Genomic DNA, 17,526 nt, shown 5'->3' with positions numbered 1-17,526 from the left:
ATTCCTACAAATCCAGTCTATTGATATACACAATGGAGTGGATCATATCCTTCCTGAAGCTTGAAGCGCCCTAGATCCAGGTCCCCCAGAGAAACTTTAGGCATATACGAGTCTCGTCAAACATAAGATCGAGTGTATTGTCATAATATTCCTCAACAACCGCAATTATTCACAAGTGACAAATAACGGAATCACCCTTATTCCAAAAGATTCCCCTAGCCCCCAAGATCAATAGTCGGAAGATCAGACATATGCAACTTGGAACTCCCATACGGCCGCAGTGTTGCAACAAAGCTGTCTCCAAGACAAACTCTATCCTCTTTAGCAGGCGGCGAAGCAGGAACAGACCCCTTGAACAAAGGCCAATCAATCAGACAAGCCTGTACAGTGACATACATAGGCAACTTCCCATCATCAAAAGTAGGCGAAGGCAAAGACCCAGACCCAGAATGGAAAGTCAGCGTCGACGGGTCAATAGCCACGTTCCACTTAGTCCCATTTGTCATCGAATGATCTTGCATCTGGGGTGGATATGTCCCTTCTGGCCATTCTTGCTGTGTATCATAATAGAGGGGTGGACCGCTTGTGGTTATCGGGTCGATGTATAGATTGTATAGGATTGGACCGCGGTAAACGGCGATTGTATCATTGTCTCTGGATCTGGATTGGATATCCATGCCGATATCGTAGTTGAGGGTTGTCTTTCCAGATTGAATTCGGACTTTTGTTAGGCCTGTCCTGGAGTCGATTGGGGAGGGTTGCTGGTTTATCTTGATTCCTGTTGACCATTGTGGAACGCGGAGGTAGAACTCGAAGGCCGTCTCGCTGTTGATTGTGTATGATAGGCTCGAGTTGAATGGGTAGTCGGTTTGGCAATCTACTGTTACTTCCTTGTCGTTTATTTTGGTGTTCACTTTGCCTGGGCTGAGGAGGGCGTGGACTAGTCCGTTGTTGCCGTTCTTGAGGAAACTGTACATTGTGAATTTGGGCAGCCCCTGTGAAGGTATTTCAGCAATCATTGTCTAATTATTAGGATGGGTTGGGCATCATACCTGAGGATGGTTGACAGTACAACATGGATAATTCGGCTCAACACCAAACGTCTGGCCAACAGTATTGACATTCCAGAAAGGCGACGCTGAAAGATTCTTGGAAAATGGCTGGTTTGGCTCAGTCATATATTGATGCGATGTCCAGTCGGGCCACATCGCTGCTGGTAAAGCATTGAAAGTTGCCAGTTCCGTACGGTCCGCGTAATCTGGGTCACCAATTGCGAAGTAGTTGTATGCAAGTGAGTAGATTGTCTCAACGTCGGTGCAGAGCTCTGATCCGTAGAATGGATTCAGCCCAGCGAGACGCTGTCTTGTGTCAGCTTTATCCACTTAACTTTGAGTTTTGGCAGGTTCACTCACCTCGTCAGCTAGGATTGAGCCAGAAGCTGAGCCGTGATATTTGAATGTCCAGTCAACCTGCAGATATTAGCGATAACTCCAGGGAGAGTTGAAATTTGAGAACCTTGTGAGCATACCCCATTTTTGGCAGTAGTGATCAGACTATCATTGTGAGTAGAGCGCCTGAACACCGCAGCATACTTCAAAGCTGCAACATCACACATTAGCTTCAACTTTCTCTCAACACGCATCAAAACATACCTTCAGCAACAGTAACACCATGCAAAAACGGCCACTCCCGATCAGCAACCTCCTGAGACACAGAATTAAGATCCTCCCGAATATAACTCCCCTCTGTATACCACCCCTCCCACTTAAACGAATACTCATGAATCAGCCGAATATTCTCCCTCAGAACCTCAGTATTATTGCCCGGATAATAATCAAGCATCCACTGCAATGAAACAACCATATCCTGCGACCTAGACCGGAACCAAGTGAAATCATCCGCACTAGCCCTATCACCATCGTGATAGATCATCCCCGTACCATTATTCTTCAACATTGAATTCATCAACTCATTGAACCGAAACAGGGCGTTGATAATAGGTTCCTCATAGGTCTCCGGATCGGCATCGACGAGGTTCGTCAATCCTAGAAAGACAAGCGTTCGAGCCCAGATGAGACGGTTCCCCGCTTCGAGAGTCTCAGGTCCAATCCAGCCATCTGGTTGGATGAGGTCGAGGATTTTGCTGACAACTGTTTTGATATCGGCTTTTAGACAGTCGTCTTGGAGTGTGTAGGATAGTGGGACTATGGCATTTAGCCAGTATGGGAGGGCTTCGTTAAGTTTGCTGTATTCTTGGTCGCCGCCTATCCAGGAGGAGTTTGCGACGTAGCGGTAAAAGTCGTATAGATGGCTGTTATTCGTTAGTGGGTTGCCTTTTCGAGGCTAGAGGACTTTATTTTGGGCATTTGTTTACCCTCCTAGTCCTGCTGCGGAGGCTTCGAGCTCTGTTCTGAGCCATCCGTTTGGTGTTATACTTCCAAGTGGTAAGGGTTCGTATGCAAATGGGACGACTGAATGTCCGCGTTATTTCATAATTTTATATTGAATAAAGTTTGTTAGAGCACTCACGTTCATCAGTATCCCATGCCTTTATTGCGGTTGGCAACAAACAAAGTATACCGTTGAGTAACCTCATGGTGATAAATTTGTCGGCAATCCTTAGATATGTACAACATAACTTCACTCCTTCGGTTCATTGCCGTTTTAAGTAAATACATAGCCGACAACCGACTGCCAGACGGTGAAATTGCAAGCGAGCCGGTGCGACATGGTCCGAATCTTGAATATTTGTTTATGAAATGAGGGGAAATGTAACATTCCAGAAGAAGGTGCGGAGCATGCCGATCTATAGCCTCCCGGATTCAAGGCGATCGGGCTTGATTGTGAGTGAGGATACGATTCTCCGTTCGGGTTTTGCCTTTGAAGGGAAAAGATTTACAAATGACATTTCTAAATACATACACCGGTTCTTCGACATGTCTCAGAGCCTGGCTTCGGAGTTTTATACATCGAGGGTATGAATGATGTTCGTGAGCACATCGTGGTTATTAAGGACGAATCACAGTGCTGTTCTCCTTTCGGACAAACTGCAGGAACTCATCCAAGTCGGGGTTCTTGGTGTTGTTGACAAGGAAGACAGCAGGCTTTCCGTAGGGTGCGGATACCCGTGCGGTCTGGCCACCGTGGTATTTCTTGCCAGACCAGACGTGGGTGAAGGTCTGGTTCTTGCCAGGGAAGTAGACGCTGACGCTGGTGTGACCGGGGTCCAGGACAGGCGCAACGTACAGATCGGCACCGAGGTAGAAGCTCTGGTAGCTGATTGCCTTGGCCTTCACGTCGTCGGGGTGGTAGACAACGGGCATGCGGAGCAAGGGCCAGCCCAGTTTCTTGCTCTCGGTGTCCAAGATGCGGCGACGGTAGGCGGCAAGACTGGTGAACATGCGCGCGTTGTAGCTGAACCAGGAGTAGGTCGAGGAGTTGGAGTAGAACTGGGCGTTGACCTGAGGGACGTTACCCTCGTGGGTACGGAAGACTGTGCTGGAAATGGCAGAGAGTTCTCCCCAGCGACCGAGCAGCTCGGCGGAGCGGTTGACAACGCCGTTGCTGTCCCAAGTAGTGGTGTAGCCACCAATCTCGGTGTGGCCGTGGGCGTAACCGGACAGACCCATGTGACCCATGACAGTGACGGAAGACTTAATTCCATCGTTGACACCCCAGTTGGTGTCCTGGTCACCAGCCCAGTAGAGGTTCATATAGCGGTTGGCGGCCATGGCGCATGAACGGTGGAAGAGGATAGCATCCTTGAAGCTGGGAACACTCTTACCGATCCAGTGGTGAAGGGCGGCCCACTCACGAGGGTAGGTGTTGTGGTAAATCAATGGATCGATGCTCTTGTTGGCGAAGCGGGTGTCGGGGTAGATAGGAGTGTATTCGCCGAAGTCGGTCATGAAACCAGAGATGTTGGCGTTCCAGACTTGAGACAGGAGGACGTTCTTGAACCAGGATCGGCCAGCGGGGTTTGTGAGATCAAGGATTCCGGCGTCAAGGCCAGGACCACTGGAAATAACGGAGGTATCATTGATTGTGGAGTTCTGGATCATGTATCCTCCCTTGGTAGCCTCCTCGTAGAGGTTCGAGTTGTACCCATCAGGCTTGGTGCTGACGTTGGCCAAGAATGGGTTGATGTATGAGAGAGTGCGGACGTTGTGGTCATCACGTAGGTTCTGTACAAACTCATTCCAAGTTGGGTAGAGCTTGGAATCAGACTCCCAGTTCCACCAGAGTCGGGAAACGTTGAGAGACATGTAGGAAACACTCTGCGAGTGGGTGCCAGACCAATCCTGAAGCCAGACAGCGGCAATGGGACATGTTTGGTTGAGTCCCTGATTAACAATGCGGTTGACCTTTACCTGTCCACCCTGGATACCGAGTACAGCACCAGTGTCCACCCACTGGGGCAGTTCGGGCATGCGGCCGGTGTACTCGGTCAGCATGGTAATACCGTTCAGCATGTTCTCAGCTTGCATGAAGTATCCATCAACATCCACGCCACTGTATCTAACAGTGACGGCACGGGCATCTGTGAAGTTGAAGGTGGTGTAGGCAGAGCTTTCTTGTGTCAGGTGGAACACCCGGGCATTGGAGCTGATGTACTGAGGAACAGCGGAGTAGGTGGTGAAGCGATCTCCACCGGCAAAGAAGCTGTCCTCAGACTCAAGGTCAGTCGTTGGCTGGTCGCCACGGCCGACACCCTGTTCACGGGAGAAGATGGGGACTGTCTGGTTCTTCAATGATGCGAAAGAGGCCTGGCCACCAAGACCGTAGAAGTCCTCAGCAGGAGAAGAGCGGTAAGTCAGGAACAGCTTCGTGGAATCCGAAGCGTTCGAGTTGACATTGGCGCGGAAGGCAATGCGATCGGGGAAATGAGATGGCACCCAGAAGGCGACGGTGAAAGGAGCAGTGGCATCGCCACAACCAGTGAGATGACCTTCAACAACAGCAGCATGGTCATTGGCGCTGTCGTGCCATTGACGCAGATCAATCTTGCTGATCTGCTGACCGGTGCACTTGTTCTGGTCCACTTCATTGATCTTGAAGTTACCGTTGGCAGAGATGATCTCGTCGTCCCCAGCGCTGGCACTGAGGAATCCCTGTCCTGGCACAGTGTCCCAAATGGTGCGACCATCTTGGGTGATCGAGAGATGATTGGCTTTCCCATTGGCAGTGAGCTTGAAGCCATTCCCTAGGCTCAATGGGGCATAGACCGCGAGGGACGGCGCCGCGGAGACCACAAGAGAGGCCCAAAGCCACGTACTGGGAGAGCGCATGTTGAAATGAGACTTGGAACAGAACGAGGAATGTCCCTGTGGCGCATTTTATCTTTTAAAGCTTTGCCGATAGTGTCCCTGGGTTCTGCAGAATCTTCGATGACATCTGAGGACCTTTTCCGTTCCACTTGGTTTGACCATAGCGCATAGTTAGCGGAAGTTTTTGGTCCTGGGCCAATGAAACGAAACCCATGCCGTATTTTTTGATGAAGATCAGCTCATTCCATGACCTCAATCAGCCACGGCCAACGCTAATGGAGAAATTGACTCCACAGCCGACGGTCCCGACGGGTCGTCGCGTGTGGCTGTTCGGGGACAACCGATTCCTGGTAAACGCATAGCCGCGAATCCGGGGAGCGACCATCTCCATGTATCACATGCACATAAATGGTAGATAAAATGTTAGAAGTCCGGATGAGGGCGATGGTGAGACTATATGTCTCGGCTCATCGGGTATAGCGACATTGACTAGGCTGATGGTGCGAGGGAAAGAACGTCGGCGAAAGTGTGGAGACTCCGCACTTGCGTCGGCAACTGTTCCTTCCTCAGCCAACCGAAATGACGTGTTGAACGCTAAAATGGCACACTCTATACCTGGGATATATACTCTGTACTGCGTGACATAAACACCTATACTTCTATATATCACTATCACTTCAGCTATCTTTCTTCACTCTGACCAACCTATGAGCCGTCGCACCACCATCCAACTTGAGAACTGTCTGCTCCCACTTAAACCCTTGAAGTCTAGGAAGAAGCTTGATCCAAACATAATAGTAAACCCCACAGAGCGCAATGCTATAACAATTTGACCCGTTAGTAATTTTATATCTTCTCCACTGTATGGCAGTGTAAAAACTCACATTCCAAGAGCAACCGCGCAGTATGTCGCATACCAGAAGCTCACATCGCCGCCAGTAGCCCCGGTGCTAGGCGGGTACCATGGCATGGCGACCATGTACAAATTAGAGAGGATTGAAAACCCAACCGTAATGTGCCAAGCCTGGTAATCCGGCGCACCGAGATTTAGGCGTTTACGACGCTGCCGACTGATCACTAGTCCGATGGCCAGGATCAAGGAAAATATGGAGCCCGGGTATGTTCCCATATCCACAACTGTCAATAAGGTTAGCCGGCATTCATCGGTAACCAAAGGTGGCAGACACTGAATATCTTCAACACCGGGGAACTTACTGAAATTGAATGCATCACCAGCTGGCGGTGCCAGAATCATCAGCATTGTAAAGCCCCATTTCACCAAGTATGGACCAAGGGGTGTGCCGAAGGGTCTGGTTGAAGTCCAAAATGAAGTCCACGGTAGAACGCCCTGCCTGCAGGGGAAAAGATGATTAGTGATCACAGATGTGAAAAGGATAGCCAAAATGTCGGCATGAGATGCAGTTTACTTACCTCCCACATTCCCTCAACATACGAGACTGTCCAATAAGAACAGCAAGTAGGTTCCCAAATGCAGAAAGGCAAATAAGGAAGTTCAATGCCGTCGCCGCACCACTATTTCCAAACACCTTCTCGAAGAACAAGCCAGCAGCAACAACCTTCGACTCAAGGATCTCTTCCTTGGATGCAGCACTGAAGTAAGCGATGTTGGCCAAAATGTACAATGTCGCTGTAAGTCCGAGTGACAACGGTGCACTCCATCGCAAGGTCTTAGTAGGATTCTACTGGCAAGTTAGCAACGAGACCATAATAATGACCGATGTGTCAACACATACCCGAACTTCGTTGACTACGTTAAATGCATTTTCATAGCCCGCATATGAGAACATGACTTTGACCAACGCATTTGTTGTTCCATATACCGTAGCTGTACCACTGCCATCAAATGCGTTTCGGAAGTTTGCTTTGGGTTCTTTCACCGAGGTGTGGCCTCCAAGGACGACCAATCCGCTGATTCCGATACTGCTATTTGTTAGCATTTTACTATTGGGATTTGCGCTGTCTTGCTTCGTACAATATCAGTGTGACCAATTTCACAACGCCGATGGCATTTGCGATTCGGAGAGACCATCTCGTATTGAATGCAAGGACTGCATCATATATACACCTCTGATTAGCAACAATGTCCTTATTATGAGCGGTATCAAGCCAGCATATACTAACCTAGTACAGCGACAGTATAAGAAGCCGCAGCAACACCCTTTGATTGCCAAGCACTAGGCTCAGCATCCGCAAGTTTGAAAAGATATCGCGCCAAAACTAAACAAAAGGTTAGCATTATCCCCATCGTGTCACTTAGCAAAAACATACCAACAGCATTACTGCTACTAAACGAAAACAAAACAGTCTGCATCGCAAAAACAGTAGGAAAGAAATACTTCGGTCTCGGATACGACTGTTCAAGGTAAACGACCTCAGAACCCGACCGACTCGGAAAGCAAGACGCGAACTCCATATAAACGGAGAGTGAGCTCGACGCCATCAAGTATCCGATAACCCAGTATATCAACGACAGGCCAACGGAGCCGGCGCCTTTGAGAACGTTTGATGCTATAGACACAGGTTAACTTGGCACCCCGAGAGGGGGTTAGATATACACACGTGTCGAAAAAACACCCGTCCCAATCATCTTACTCAAATTGAGAAAGATCACAGTCACCGGTCCGACTGAATACCCCAACGGGGAGTTAACCTCGACTGGAGCACCCGATGCCTCCTGGTATGTGGCCCTCGAAGTATTCCCACCTACCTCGGTGGTATATTGCAAGCTGTCACTATCGCTGCTGTCATATTGAGGTGATGCTGGCGTAGCAGATTCTTCGAAGGTGCCTTTCTCCATATTGGCCGGAGGTGGGAAGATATGAGAGGGAGGAGCAATTTTTGTGCAACATACTCGGAATGTCCGACTTTATATACATCGCTGCATTCTCACAAGATCCCGCGTTCGAGGCACTTAATTACTTGGCTGAGCTCAGGCGTCATGGGCCATCTTGAAGTTTGATGGCGTGATGAGCCGGGGTGTATTTCGCTCCTTCGTGTATTCTAGTTTGCAGGTACTCTTTCGCATCTTGTGAAGTCTTGCATAAGAGATTGTTTGGGTGATTTGCTGAGCGATACAAGAGATAGTTCAACATTACATATCTGAACTGGACTTCACAACGGAGCGAGGGCATGAAACTTTGAATTGAAATTCGCGATTTATGCAGATCTAGTCAAAAGTCCGATCTATTAAGTAGACAAAGCCTTATCTATGATGGTGCAATGATTTGCCAAAGAGCAAAGGAATGATGTGATTCTACATCCATGTGGGGACACCAATCAACTTCTCGGAGTAACAAAAACACCAAATTAACAAGAGAATGGGGCTTGCTGTGCATGCCAAGGGGTAAAACTTCGTGGCGAACAATGGTCGCACGAGCTATCCTGTCCACTATTCATGATCCTTGGCGTTGGCTATTTCTACCCCTGTTGGGACTTCTGTCGATTTGACGCCATCTCTGAGATATAATCTCACCATAATGGCAGGTTCCCCCAGGAAGTTGGAATTGCACTCATCTCAAACTCAATCTTTTTGGCGTGCACGATCTGGCCATGTTTCAAGACTGGAGAGGTAACGGCCTTTCCGTCGACCTTCAGGCTCCGAATATACGGCATAGTAGATGCGCCCGGGGCGACAATCTCCAGCATTTGCTCTTTGCCCTTCACAACCTGTCCGCCAGTGCTCGCTCCACTGGGAAGGCGAATGGACACATGTTCGAAAAGTGGTGTACCAACAATATACTCGTCACTGGCGGGATTGACAGGATAGAAACCTAAAGCCGAGAAAACATACCAAGCGCTCATCTGACCCAGATCCTCATTGCCGCCCAGTCCACCACTGGTGGTATTATAGTTCGACCAGGCAATCTCCCTGATAGTCTCAGCTGCCTGGTTGGGGTATCCAAGAACGGAATAAAGGTAAGGCACATGGTGGCTCGGCTCATTGGTATGATCATTATGACCACCCTTGAAATGGGCATTCAGCTTGTCCCGCAGAGCTTCACGTCCACCGAACAGCCTAGCTAGACCCTTCACGTCGTGCATCACGTCGAAGGTGTATACCCAATCATCACCCTCCGTCCAGCCCCAGGTACTATCCGCCCAACTCCCGTTCGCATTGCGAGCTTGCATGAACTGAGTCTCGTTGTTCCAGATATAAGCGTAGTTTCCACTTCGCTCGCGCAGTGCGCTCACGGTGGCATTGTCCGCTCCGGCATGCGTAGCGACAATTGAACAGGCATAGTCATCGAAAGCGTAATCCAACGTTCGGCTACCCGCTTCGGACCATCCATCGTTCGATACCCAGCCCTGCTTCATATATGCTGTGAGACCAGCGCGAGCCTCATACGAAGTGCCCGGCTCGCGGTCATAGTAGAGCAGCTCGGTGTCATGGTCAGGCGGGGTATATGCATCCTTCTTGACGGCTTTCCAAGCTTTGGCAATATCAAATCCCCTGAATCCGCGCTCCAATGCATTGGCCAGGACTACATCTGCATTTGTCGCGATCATGATGTTCGTCTCGACGAGGTTTGCCCACATCGGCAACCAGCCAGTCCAATCAAAGATGCGGAGCAACGAGCGCATCATGCTGTTGACACGTTCCGGGGCGAAGAGGGTAAGAAGTGAGTGCTCGGCTCTGTATGTATCCCAGATTGACCAGGACTGGTAGTATGAGTCGTTCTCCGTGTGGACGCTATCAGTATAGCCGGAGTAGAAGGTTCGCGGGGCGCCATCCTTCTTTGATGTAGGTTCGGAGAAGTCGTTAGGATATTGGAGTGCATGAAACAGGCCGGTATACCAGATAGTGCGAGGGTCATGGTCTGGATCGGTATGGTTGATGCCTTTGATGGAAACTCGACCCAGCTTCTCAAGCCAGGCAGACTTCACTTTGTCGACGGTGTCTTCGAATGTGTGTCCATCCGGAGTCTGAATTTCGAGATTCTTCCGAGCCTGGGCGATACTGACATATGAAACGCCCGTCCGCACTTCTACGCGCGATGTCTTGCTGCTGAATTTCACATATGCTCCAGTGAAGTTTCCATGTCGCTGGCTCTCATTCTCCATCAAAGAACCGCCGTTCGTGACGCCATACTCGACAAAAGGCTCGGAGAATCGGGACACGAAGTATCCCTTGAATGAAGCTGCTTTGTCTGGCCCGAGAAGGTAATCCTGGCGCTCGGTGTTGTAGCCATAGATCTCTTTATTCTTCGCATCAATGTGGACTTCACCAGTCCAGTTCCGACGGGAAGCTTGAATGAACACCCAAGGGTCCTGAGCTTCGCCATCGGCGCTTTGGAAATCGAAGCGCAGGTGGCCAACGTGAGCATCTGCCGACATGGCAATCTAAAAGAAGACATCAGAAATCATCCCCGGCAACAAATCATAATTGGAATAATTACCTGAATAGATCGCTCATACTCTTCATCAGACTGAGCGCGAAGAGTCGATTCCACTTCACGTTTTCGCGTCCGTCCATTAGCACCCTCCTTGACCTCATCAGGAACGGCTCCAGCACCCCCGGGAACCACTCTGTCACCAACAGCCTCGGCCGTGGCATTCCAATCACGATCCATAAGTTGGGTGGCGTTTACCAAAACCTCATAGACGTACGGCGTACTCCGTTCATCCTTTTTCCGAAACTCCAACCCGCGATTCTCAAACAATGGTTGAACATCACCCATACCTGGCGTCAAGACAACTTGACCAGCTTCACCCATCCAGATAGCAGGTTGGTGAGTAGCCTGGAATCCGTGAATGAGGCGGTCACTGTCGCCATAGGGAACCTGAGAAATGAAATTCTCGCGAGTCTGGGGTGTCCACCGCGTCATTCCGAACGGAGGACAGACAGATGGGATCATACCGCCATTACCATTTGGGGTTGTTCCATAAGTGCCGATAAGGGGATTAACGAAGTTAAGAACACCTGCATTTTCATGGTAATCTGTGCTGCGATGTTTTGTTCCCTTTGGCTGGGCGCATGTACATCCTGCGAGTCCCGCGACCAAGACTGGTAGAACACCCACCATGTTGACTGTGGCCTTGGGTTTGGAAAGGTCAAGGATGGCAAGAGTTCATGTTAGGTGCAGATTTATTGGTAAAGTACCTGGAATCGGAATGAAGAATTGGCATTCTTGTTACTCTCCATTAGCTTGCCATAGTATCGGGTAAACGGCTCAATCTTGGTTGATCCCAATTTCCATCCCCGCATTTGCGGGGTGTGGTAGCACTAGCAGGTCGCAGTGAAGGTCCGAGGCCTCATATTTGGGCCGGATGAGAGATGGAAAGGAGTAAAAGCATTTGCTATCACGTGCCATGAGTAGCAACCTTGGAATTGTCGAGAATAATGTTTTTGGCACTAACCACATACGGCTTAGAGCCTGTAAAGCAAGCGCAAGACGAGGATGAGGCTGACGACGAAGAAGAAGTATTCGTTCCAAGAAGAAGAGATGGTCGTTGGGGTCCCACGGATCCTTACTGGCAGGATATCTACACCACCCTCTTTACCAACAGAGAAAGGAGCACAGTATACCGAGTATTGTGAACATTCAGCACGCTCTCGTAGAGGCACTCCAGAGCGACTCTACCGAAACCGTCACCCTTTTGCTTGATTTGGGTGCACAACCTAATTTCTACCGCAAGAATCGCGCTCCATGCCTCTATCTGCAACTTACTGATAAGTGGCGGTATGCTGTGGAGGTTGACCACCCGCCCCCTTCTACTGCGATGTAGTTCGGGAATCTGGCAATAGTGAAGCTTCTGCTCCAGCGTGGTGCTGATCTAAAGCGATATGCCCCGTCGCCGTTATATCGCGCTGTTGAAGATAACCGGTCCGATATATTTCCTATATTACTCGAATACGGCGTGGGCCGCAAACAACAGCGTTAAAGCTTTAATACCGATGGCTTCATCTACGTTTATATAGATCAGCTTTCTATATAAAATATCATACATGTCTTTTCGCCTCCAGTCTCCGTACTGTATTTGCTCAAGTTGTGGCAATTCAGCCCTATGGTTCAGGGAGTGAAACAAAGCCAAGAAGCTAAAAATAGCACCACACCAGCCACACAAACATGCGCGTCCATCCCTACAACGCGCGGATCTCATTTTTGTCAACTCTCATAAACTCTCATAAATAGGATTTGAGTAAACTACTCTTCCTTGCTGATTTCTTTCACATTTCCCTTCTACTTATTATCCACCATGCCAGCCCTATATGCAGCGCTAGCCCGAAGCGTGGAAACGGCCCCGCATCAACTCGCCAGTCGTGGCTTGACGGTCAACCATACTCAAGCCATCACTCTGGGGGTGATGGCCGTCTATGTCGTGGTCATCGCACTACTATGGAATCTGCCATATGTTCGCTGGTCACTATGGCCCTTCAAAGTACCCAACCCTTTCTCCTCTCCACTCTCCTGTGTTGCGACTAACATGTGACAGATGTTGGTGATTGCGTTCCATGAGTTCGGCCATGCGATCACTGCCTGCTGCACCGGTGGAAAAGTCAAATCCATCTCCCTCGATCCCCATGAAGGTGGTGTCACCCATATGCAGGGTGGTGTCAGTGCGATCACCTTGCCCGCTGGGTATCTCGGCTCATCCATCATCGGCGCGCTCTTGATTTTTGCCGGCTTTGATATTGTGGCTAGCAAGGTTGCCAGTATTATTCTGGGTGTTTGCTTCTTGCTTACACTTTGGTGGGCGCGACGGGACTGGTTGACTATCCTGACTATCCTTCTTGCGGTTGGTTTGTTGGTGGCATGCTGGTTCATTGCCCATGGTGAAGCCTTGCGCTGGGTTGTGGTAAGTCACATATACTTCCTCGTCATCTGTTAATTATGCTAATCCATTTTTGCTTAGCTCTTCATCGGTGTCATGTCCGCTTTGTACAGTGTCTGGGATATCGTAAGTCTCAAGCAAGCCCTCTTTACAGACCCCGCTAACAGTCTGTCATAGTGTGACGATCTCATCCTACGCAAAGTCAACACCTCCGATGCTAGCGTCTTCGCCAAGAAGTATGGTGGCTCCTCCCAGTGCTGGGGTGTCATCTGGTCCTTGATCTCTCTCTGCTTCATGGCTATCGGTATCATCGGTGGTATCGCAGCATTCCCCGAATCGTTCAGCCAGCAACAGTCCGACTCCAAGCATTTTATCCCAACTCGTTAAACGAGCGCGATCGAATCATGTCACGACGAATTCAGACCGTATCCATTTTCATGCATTATGACATTTTATGTATTCCTAACATTTCCTAAATAGCAAGATTGTCACATAATATCATGGAAATACCCCATTTGCGAAACAACATGCATATATCAATTTTCTACTCCTGTTATAAGGTGATACACCCCGTTGCTGCTCGTTCAGATTGTTTATACCAATCTCATCAAGCCATATTGAAAAGCTACTAGGCCATCTGAACAGCCCTAACACGAGTCAAAGTCTTTCTCAAATAAAATATACATTGACAGAAATAGTTCTCGTTTAATTCTTTCCAGTGCTTTTATCTTCCTAATATTGGCATTGGTTGGTGTGAACCTTGTGATGCTCACGAGGCTACTCGCGATATTCAATTCTGCTGCTTTCCGCAACCGTTTTCATTCCATTGACTCCACTGGGTCCCGCAACTCTGCACATAGCCTCAAAATCAGCACTGGTGTCCAGGGCCAATTTACAATGTACTTTCAGGCCGTCAGTGCTTCGGTTGTTATAACATAGTAGATGACTATTTAAGGATGCTAATCACCTACAATTTTCATCTATTTTCCGCCACACTTGAACCCATCTCCGACAAAACCCCGGCGTGAGTGAGGTTCACGCTATTTCATCAGGGCGGATGATGTCTTCGGCAAATCAATTGATCAGAAAATATACTCGCACCGTCTTGCAATCAAAAGAGCCAACGGATGGGCGAGATCAATTCTCTCATGAACGCTCATCAATCGCATGATCTTTTCCTGTTAATTATTTTCGAATGTTCCGCATGAGACTCGCATCGTTGCCGTCGAGGAAAGCACAAATATCGAGCCGAGGGAGGGCGAGGGGAAGACGGAGAGTTTTTGAGGCGGAGCTTAAATAGGTATGGTGATTCTTACGACCATGAGTGTTCTTTTGGAATGGTACTCCGATTAGTCGTTGCGATTGTTGGAGAGGCGCACGCCACGGATGCTTGTACATCATTAATTGCGGTAAACCCAATCAAGTCGAGCTGGATGTGTTTCTTCCAACTCGCAAGAATGGTTCTGGAACCAAAAGGCTTGGGAATTCCTCTTTTACTTGTGACTGAATTGTGATGTTCAGGAGAGTTCTGATCATACGATCATTTGCTTGAGTACAAACCTTCTCCGATGACGCCACAACAGGGTCGCCGGTAAACGTCACATTCGTCTTCATCTGGATTTGGGAAAAGCACATTGTAACCATGGATAGCAACTCCAATGAGAATTCTTAACCTGGGTCAGAATTCTTCTGAGAGCATACTCTTCCCGATAAGCTATAAGAAGAGCGAGTGAACCAATGAGAATAGATGAGGTCTTCGAACGTAGCAGCATACGTCGAGCCACGAAAGATGCGAGAGAGCACAATACCATCTTGGGCATACTGTAGCTTCCGCAATCTGTCCGCTTCTCTATTTTTGTCTATGTACTGCTAAAGCGTATTCACAACCCCCTAAATCCATAGCATACTTCTCCTCTTCCAGCCCCCGCATTAGGAAATATTCACCACTCTCAACACTAAGAGCAGCAACGGTTCAAAGCTGATTCAGCGCTCTAGTTCAATATCAATCCAGTGATGGGATTTGTAAGACACCATAAATTCTCATAATTTGACACCTTTAGCCCAACGTATTGCCAAGTGTGTCTGCAACAATCTGGGATGAACAAGCAGCGCCGTCAATCCCCGCTACTGCCTTCTCAATCCCTTACATGTATGGTGTGACCTGTGTTTCGCACCACTCCCAGTACTTCCGACAAAGACTTGTATCTAACAGATCCTTGCGCACTGGTTCCAATTTGCCGAATGGCGCGACTGGAGAGGCGAATCAGTTTCTATATCAGGGCATATCGGGCTTCATACTTACCCCAGCCGCCGTTATTCTCTTCAGTAATGGATGGATGAAGGCCGGCGAAGAGTTCTGTGTAAGCCCCATTAATTGGGGGGTGGCTAATGAGTTTCTGGAAAGAGTCAGACTAATTCAGAAAAGAAAAAAGGGTTCAATGTAGCGTGAAAGGTAGATACATACAAACATGGCCAGTTGCATTTTAGGCATTGACTGTTGAAGGTTGGTCACGAAATTGCCTGGATTTAAACTCTGTCCATAGTAGTCAGTGACAACCAACAATACTAATAGAGTGCAGTTATCTGACCATGCTGATGATGCCCTTGTTTCCAGCTCTTCTCCCATACTCAACAGCATGCAGAACGTTTCCCGCTTTGCTTCGGGAATACTTACTCCAGATCCCTTCGTCATGATGATAGTCCATGTTGGAAAGATCAATGGCAGGTATGGGAGCATTGTCCGCGGCACTAGAGGCAACCCAGACAACTCGAACAGAGTTCTTTGTGGCCGATGCGGCTGTCTTCGCCAGGAGGGGATGAAGGAAGTGGGTAAAAAGGAAATGGCCCAAATTGTTAACTCCCAGTTGTAATTCGTAGCCTTGCACAGTCGTGGATCCCTGAGGGGGCACCATCACCCCGGCGTTGTTCCAGAGGACATCCAGTCGGGACTCGCGAGCGAGGAGTTGCTCCGCAGATGACTTGATGCTAGTCAGATCATCCAGCTGTAAGGGGTGGAACAGCAGTTCACCAGACGACGTAGTGTGAGCTTTCTGGATCTCTTTGATTACTTCTGCGGTTCTTTTCTCGCTCCGTGCCGCTAGATACACCTTGGCGTTGTGCTGGTACAGTATCGCAGCGAGCTCCTTCCCGAGACCGCCTGAGCCGCCAGTAATGATGAAGACCTGACGTTATAACGCGTCAGTGATTGGAACCATTCTTTGGACGTGGGCGAAGTGGAGGATGGTCACCAACCTTGCCCTGTTGGTCAGGGAGGTTCTGCTCGGTCAATACGGGTTTGTGAGGGAAAAAGGTACTCTTCCGAGGTAAAGGCATAATGAGCGATTATAGGTGGAACTGCTAGAGGGAGTAAGAAAATAAGAACTAGGTGATTGTGCTTAGGATCTTATATGAAGATCTGGTTTCGCCACCCGCTTTCAAATTATGCTTATGGGAGCCATATTTTCGTTGTCTCCTTTTGAAGCTTTCGAATGAACTCTTAACTCCGCGGATTCCGCCCATGCTTGCGGGGAATGCGGCCGCAAAATGAAATCATCACTTCCAGGCCCACAAATCACTTAATAAGATTACATTGGCAATGCTCCCTCAAGCGTAAGCTTCCCACGCTCCCTCAAGCGCAAGCTTCCCACCCAACAAGCATGTACTGACGTGATTTGCCTTTCTCTTTCTAGAAGTAGAAAGCACCCAATGGCAGATTTCTATTTATAATGTCTAGTATCAAAGCTCTATGATCAGGCGAATTCGTTAAACATGAATAGCTGTGCAATCAGAGCCGCGGAGCGTGCGTCCGCATCCTCATCGCACCTACTTTACCCCTTTCCACGGCTCTGGGGAGCGCAACGGAATATACAAGAAAACGAAATACAGTCACTCGACGTTAATTGATGGCAATAACGCAATTCAAAATCATGACGGCCTTATCTTTATCCCCTTCTGTGTCATTTGGACGTAGCTACGGTTCCGCCACCAACTAAACAAATGACGATGAGTACAACAAACAATACAGTAACGTTGGAAACTGTACACAAAAACAACATGAACCTAACTACCTATGGGCATTGCCTTGTAGCAGTCTTCGGTATGTAAAATGGCATGAAAGCTGTTGATAGCAACCTGAACCTTGGTAGTTAATTATGGCAGTTGGAGGAACCAGCGGTATTGGTGACTCAACAGCTCGGGCCTTTGCGCAGCACAGACTTTTCCGCATTTACCTGGTCGGACGGAACAAAGAACAAGCGTCTAAAATCTCCCAGGATATACATGGGCATAATCTGCATGCGGACATGATATTCTTGAACAAAGACGTGTCTCGGTTGCGGGCCGTAGATGAGGTGTGCCAGGAGATCAAGGTAAAAGAGAAGGAGGTGGATCTTTTGTTCCTTAGCACTGGAATCTCGAAAGGAGGTGAATTTGAGTGATAGATAAGGGCATTTTGGCCTCGAAGGCC

At 48.8% G+C, this 17,526-nt stretch overlaps 8 protein-coding genes across 8 annotated transcripts; 3 read left to right on the top strand and 5 right to left on the bottom strand.

Moving 5' to 3' along the window:
* Positions 1 to 215: 215 nt before the first annotated feature.
* N7446_005278 (uncharacterized protein) lies at positions 216 to 2,596 on the bottom strand (the record flags this gene model as incomplete). Its single annotated transcript, XM_058514026.1, has 7 exons — positions 216 to 995; positions 1,053 to 1,358; positions 1,413 to 1,469; positions 1,529 to 1,599; positions 1,653 to 2,311; positions 2,375 to 2,471; positions 2,530 to 2,596. The coding sequence occupies 7 exons, from the start codon at positions 2,594 to 2,596 to the stop codon at positions 216 to 218; spliced, it is 2,037 nt and encodes a 678-aa protein (XP_058375355.1).
* Positions 2,597 to 3,008: 412 nt separating this feature from the next.
* On the bottom strand, positions 3,009 to 5,288 carry N7446_005277 (uncharacterized protein; the record flags this gene model as incomplete). Its single annotated transcript, XM_058514025.1, has 1 exon — positions 3,009 to 5,288. The coding sequence occupies one exon, from the start codon at positions 5,286 to 5,288 to the stop codon at positions 3,009 to 3,011; it is 2,280 nt and encodes a 759-aa protein (XP_058375354.1).
* A 656-nt stretch (positions 5,289 to 5,944) lies between these two features.
* N7446_005276 (uncharacterized protein) lies at positions 5,945 to 8,085 on the bottom strand (the record flags this gene model as incomplete). Its single annotated transcript, XM_058514024.1, has 8 exons — positions 5,945 to 6,086; positions 6,152 to 6,619; positions 6,699 to 6,967; positions 7,022 to 7,208; positions 7,261 to 7,336; positions 7,410 to 7,505; positions 7,557 to 7,796; positions 7,848 to 8,085. 8 exons carry the CDS (start codon positions 8,083 to 8,085, stop codon positions 5,945 to 5,947), a joined length of 1,716 nt encoding a protein of 571 aa, XP_058375353.1.
* Positions 8,086 to 8,756: 671 nt separating this feature from the next.
* N7446_005275 (GH92 family glycosyl hydrolase) lies at positions 8,757 to 11,311 on the bottom strand (the record flags this gene model as incomplete). Its single annotated transcript, XM_058514023.1, has 2 exons — positions 8,757 to 10,628; positions 10,685 to 11,311. 2 exons carry the CDS (start codon positions 11,309 to 11,311, stop codon positions 8,757 to 8,759), a joined length of 2,499 nt encoding a protein of 832 aa, XP_058375352.1.
* Positions 11,312 to 11,628: 317 nt separating this feature from the next.
* N7446_005274 (uncharacterized protein) lies at positions 11,629 to 12,014 on the top strand (the record flags this gene model as incomplete). The annotated part of the gene is made up of 2 exons (XM_058514022.1): positions 11,629 to 11,808; positions 11,835 to 12,014. The coding sequence occupies 2 exons, from the start codon at positions 11,629 to 11,631 to the stop codon at positions 12,012 to 12,014; spliced, it is 360 nt and encodes a 119-aa protein (XP_058375351.1).
* Positions 12,015 to 12,485: 471 nt separating this feature from the next.
* Positions 12,486 to 13,448, top strand: N7446_005273 (M50 family metallopeptidase; the record flags this gene model as incomplete). The annotated part of the gene is made up of 4 exons (XM_058514021.1): positions 12,486 to 12,668; positions 12,723 to 13,085; positions 13,143 to 13,187; positions 13,239 to 13,448. 4 exons carry the CDS (start codon positions 12,486 to 12,488, stop codon positions 13,446 to 13,448), a joined length of 801 nt encoding a protein of 266 aa, XP_058375350.1.
* Positions 13,449 to 15,204: 1,756 nt separating this feature from the next.
* On the bottom strand, positions 15,205 to 16,394 carry N7446_005272 (uncharacterized protein; the record flags this gene model as incomplete). Its single annotated transcript, XM_058514020.1, has 5 exons — positions 15,205 to 15,311; positions 15,364 to 15,457; positions 15,526 to 15,594; positions 15,650 to 16,243; positions 16,314 to 16,394. The coding sequence occupies 5 exons, from the start codon at positions 16,392 to 16,394 to the stop codon at positions 15,205 to 15,207; spliced, it is 945 nt and encodes a 314-aa protein (XP_058375349.1).
* A 720-nt stretch (positions 16,395 to 17,114) lies between these two features.
* On the top strand, positions 17,115 to 17,497 carry N7446_005271 (uncharacterized protein; the record flags this gene model as incomplete). Its single annotated transcript, XM_058514019.1, has 2 exons — positions 17,115 to 17,157; positions 17,220 to 17,497. 2 exons carry the CDS (start codon positions 17,115 to 17,117, stop codon positions 17,495 to 17,497), a joined length of 321 nt encoding a protein of 106 aa, XP_058375348.1.
* Between the last annotated feature and the right edge of the window lie 29 nt (positions 17,498 to 17,526).

This window comes from Penicillium canescens, assembly GCF_028828765.1.
Source record: "Penicillium canescens strain IBT 15451 chromosome Unknown utg000003l_segment0_segment0, whole genome shotgun sequence".
NCBI classification, from domain to species: domain Eukaryota; kingdom Fungi; phylum Ascomycota; class Eurotiomycetes; order Eurotiales; family Aspergillaceae; genus Penicillium; species Penicillium canescens.
This window is presented reverse-complemented; position numbering and strand designations above follow the sequence as displayed.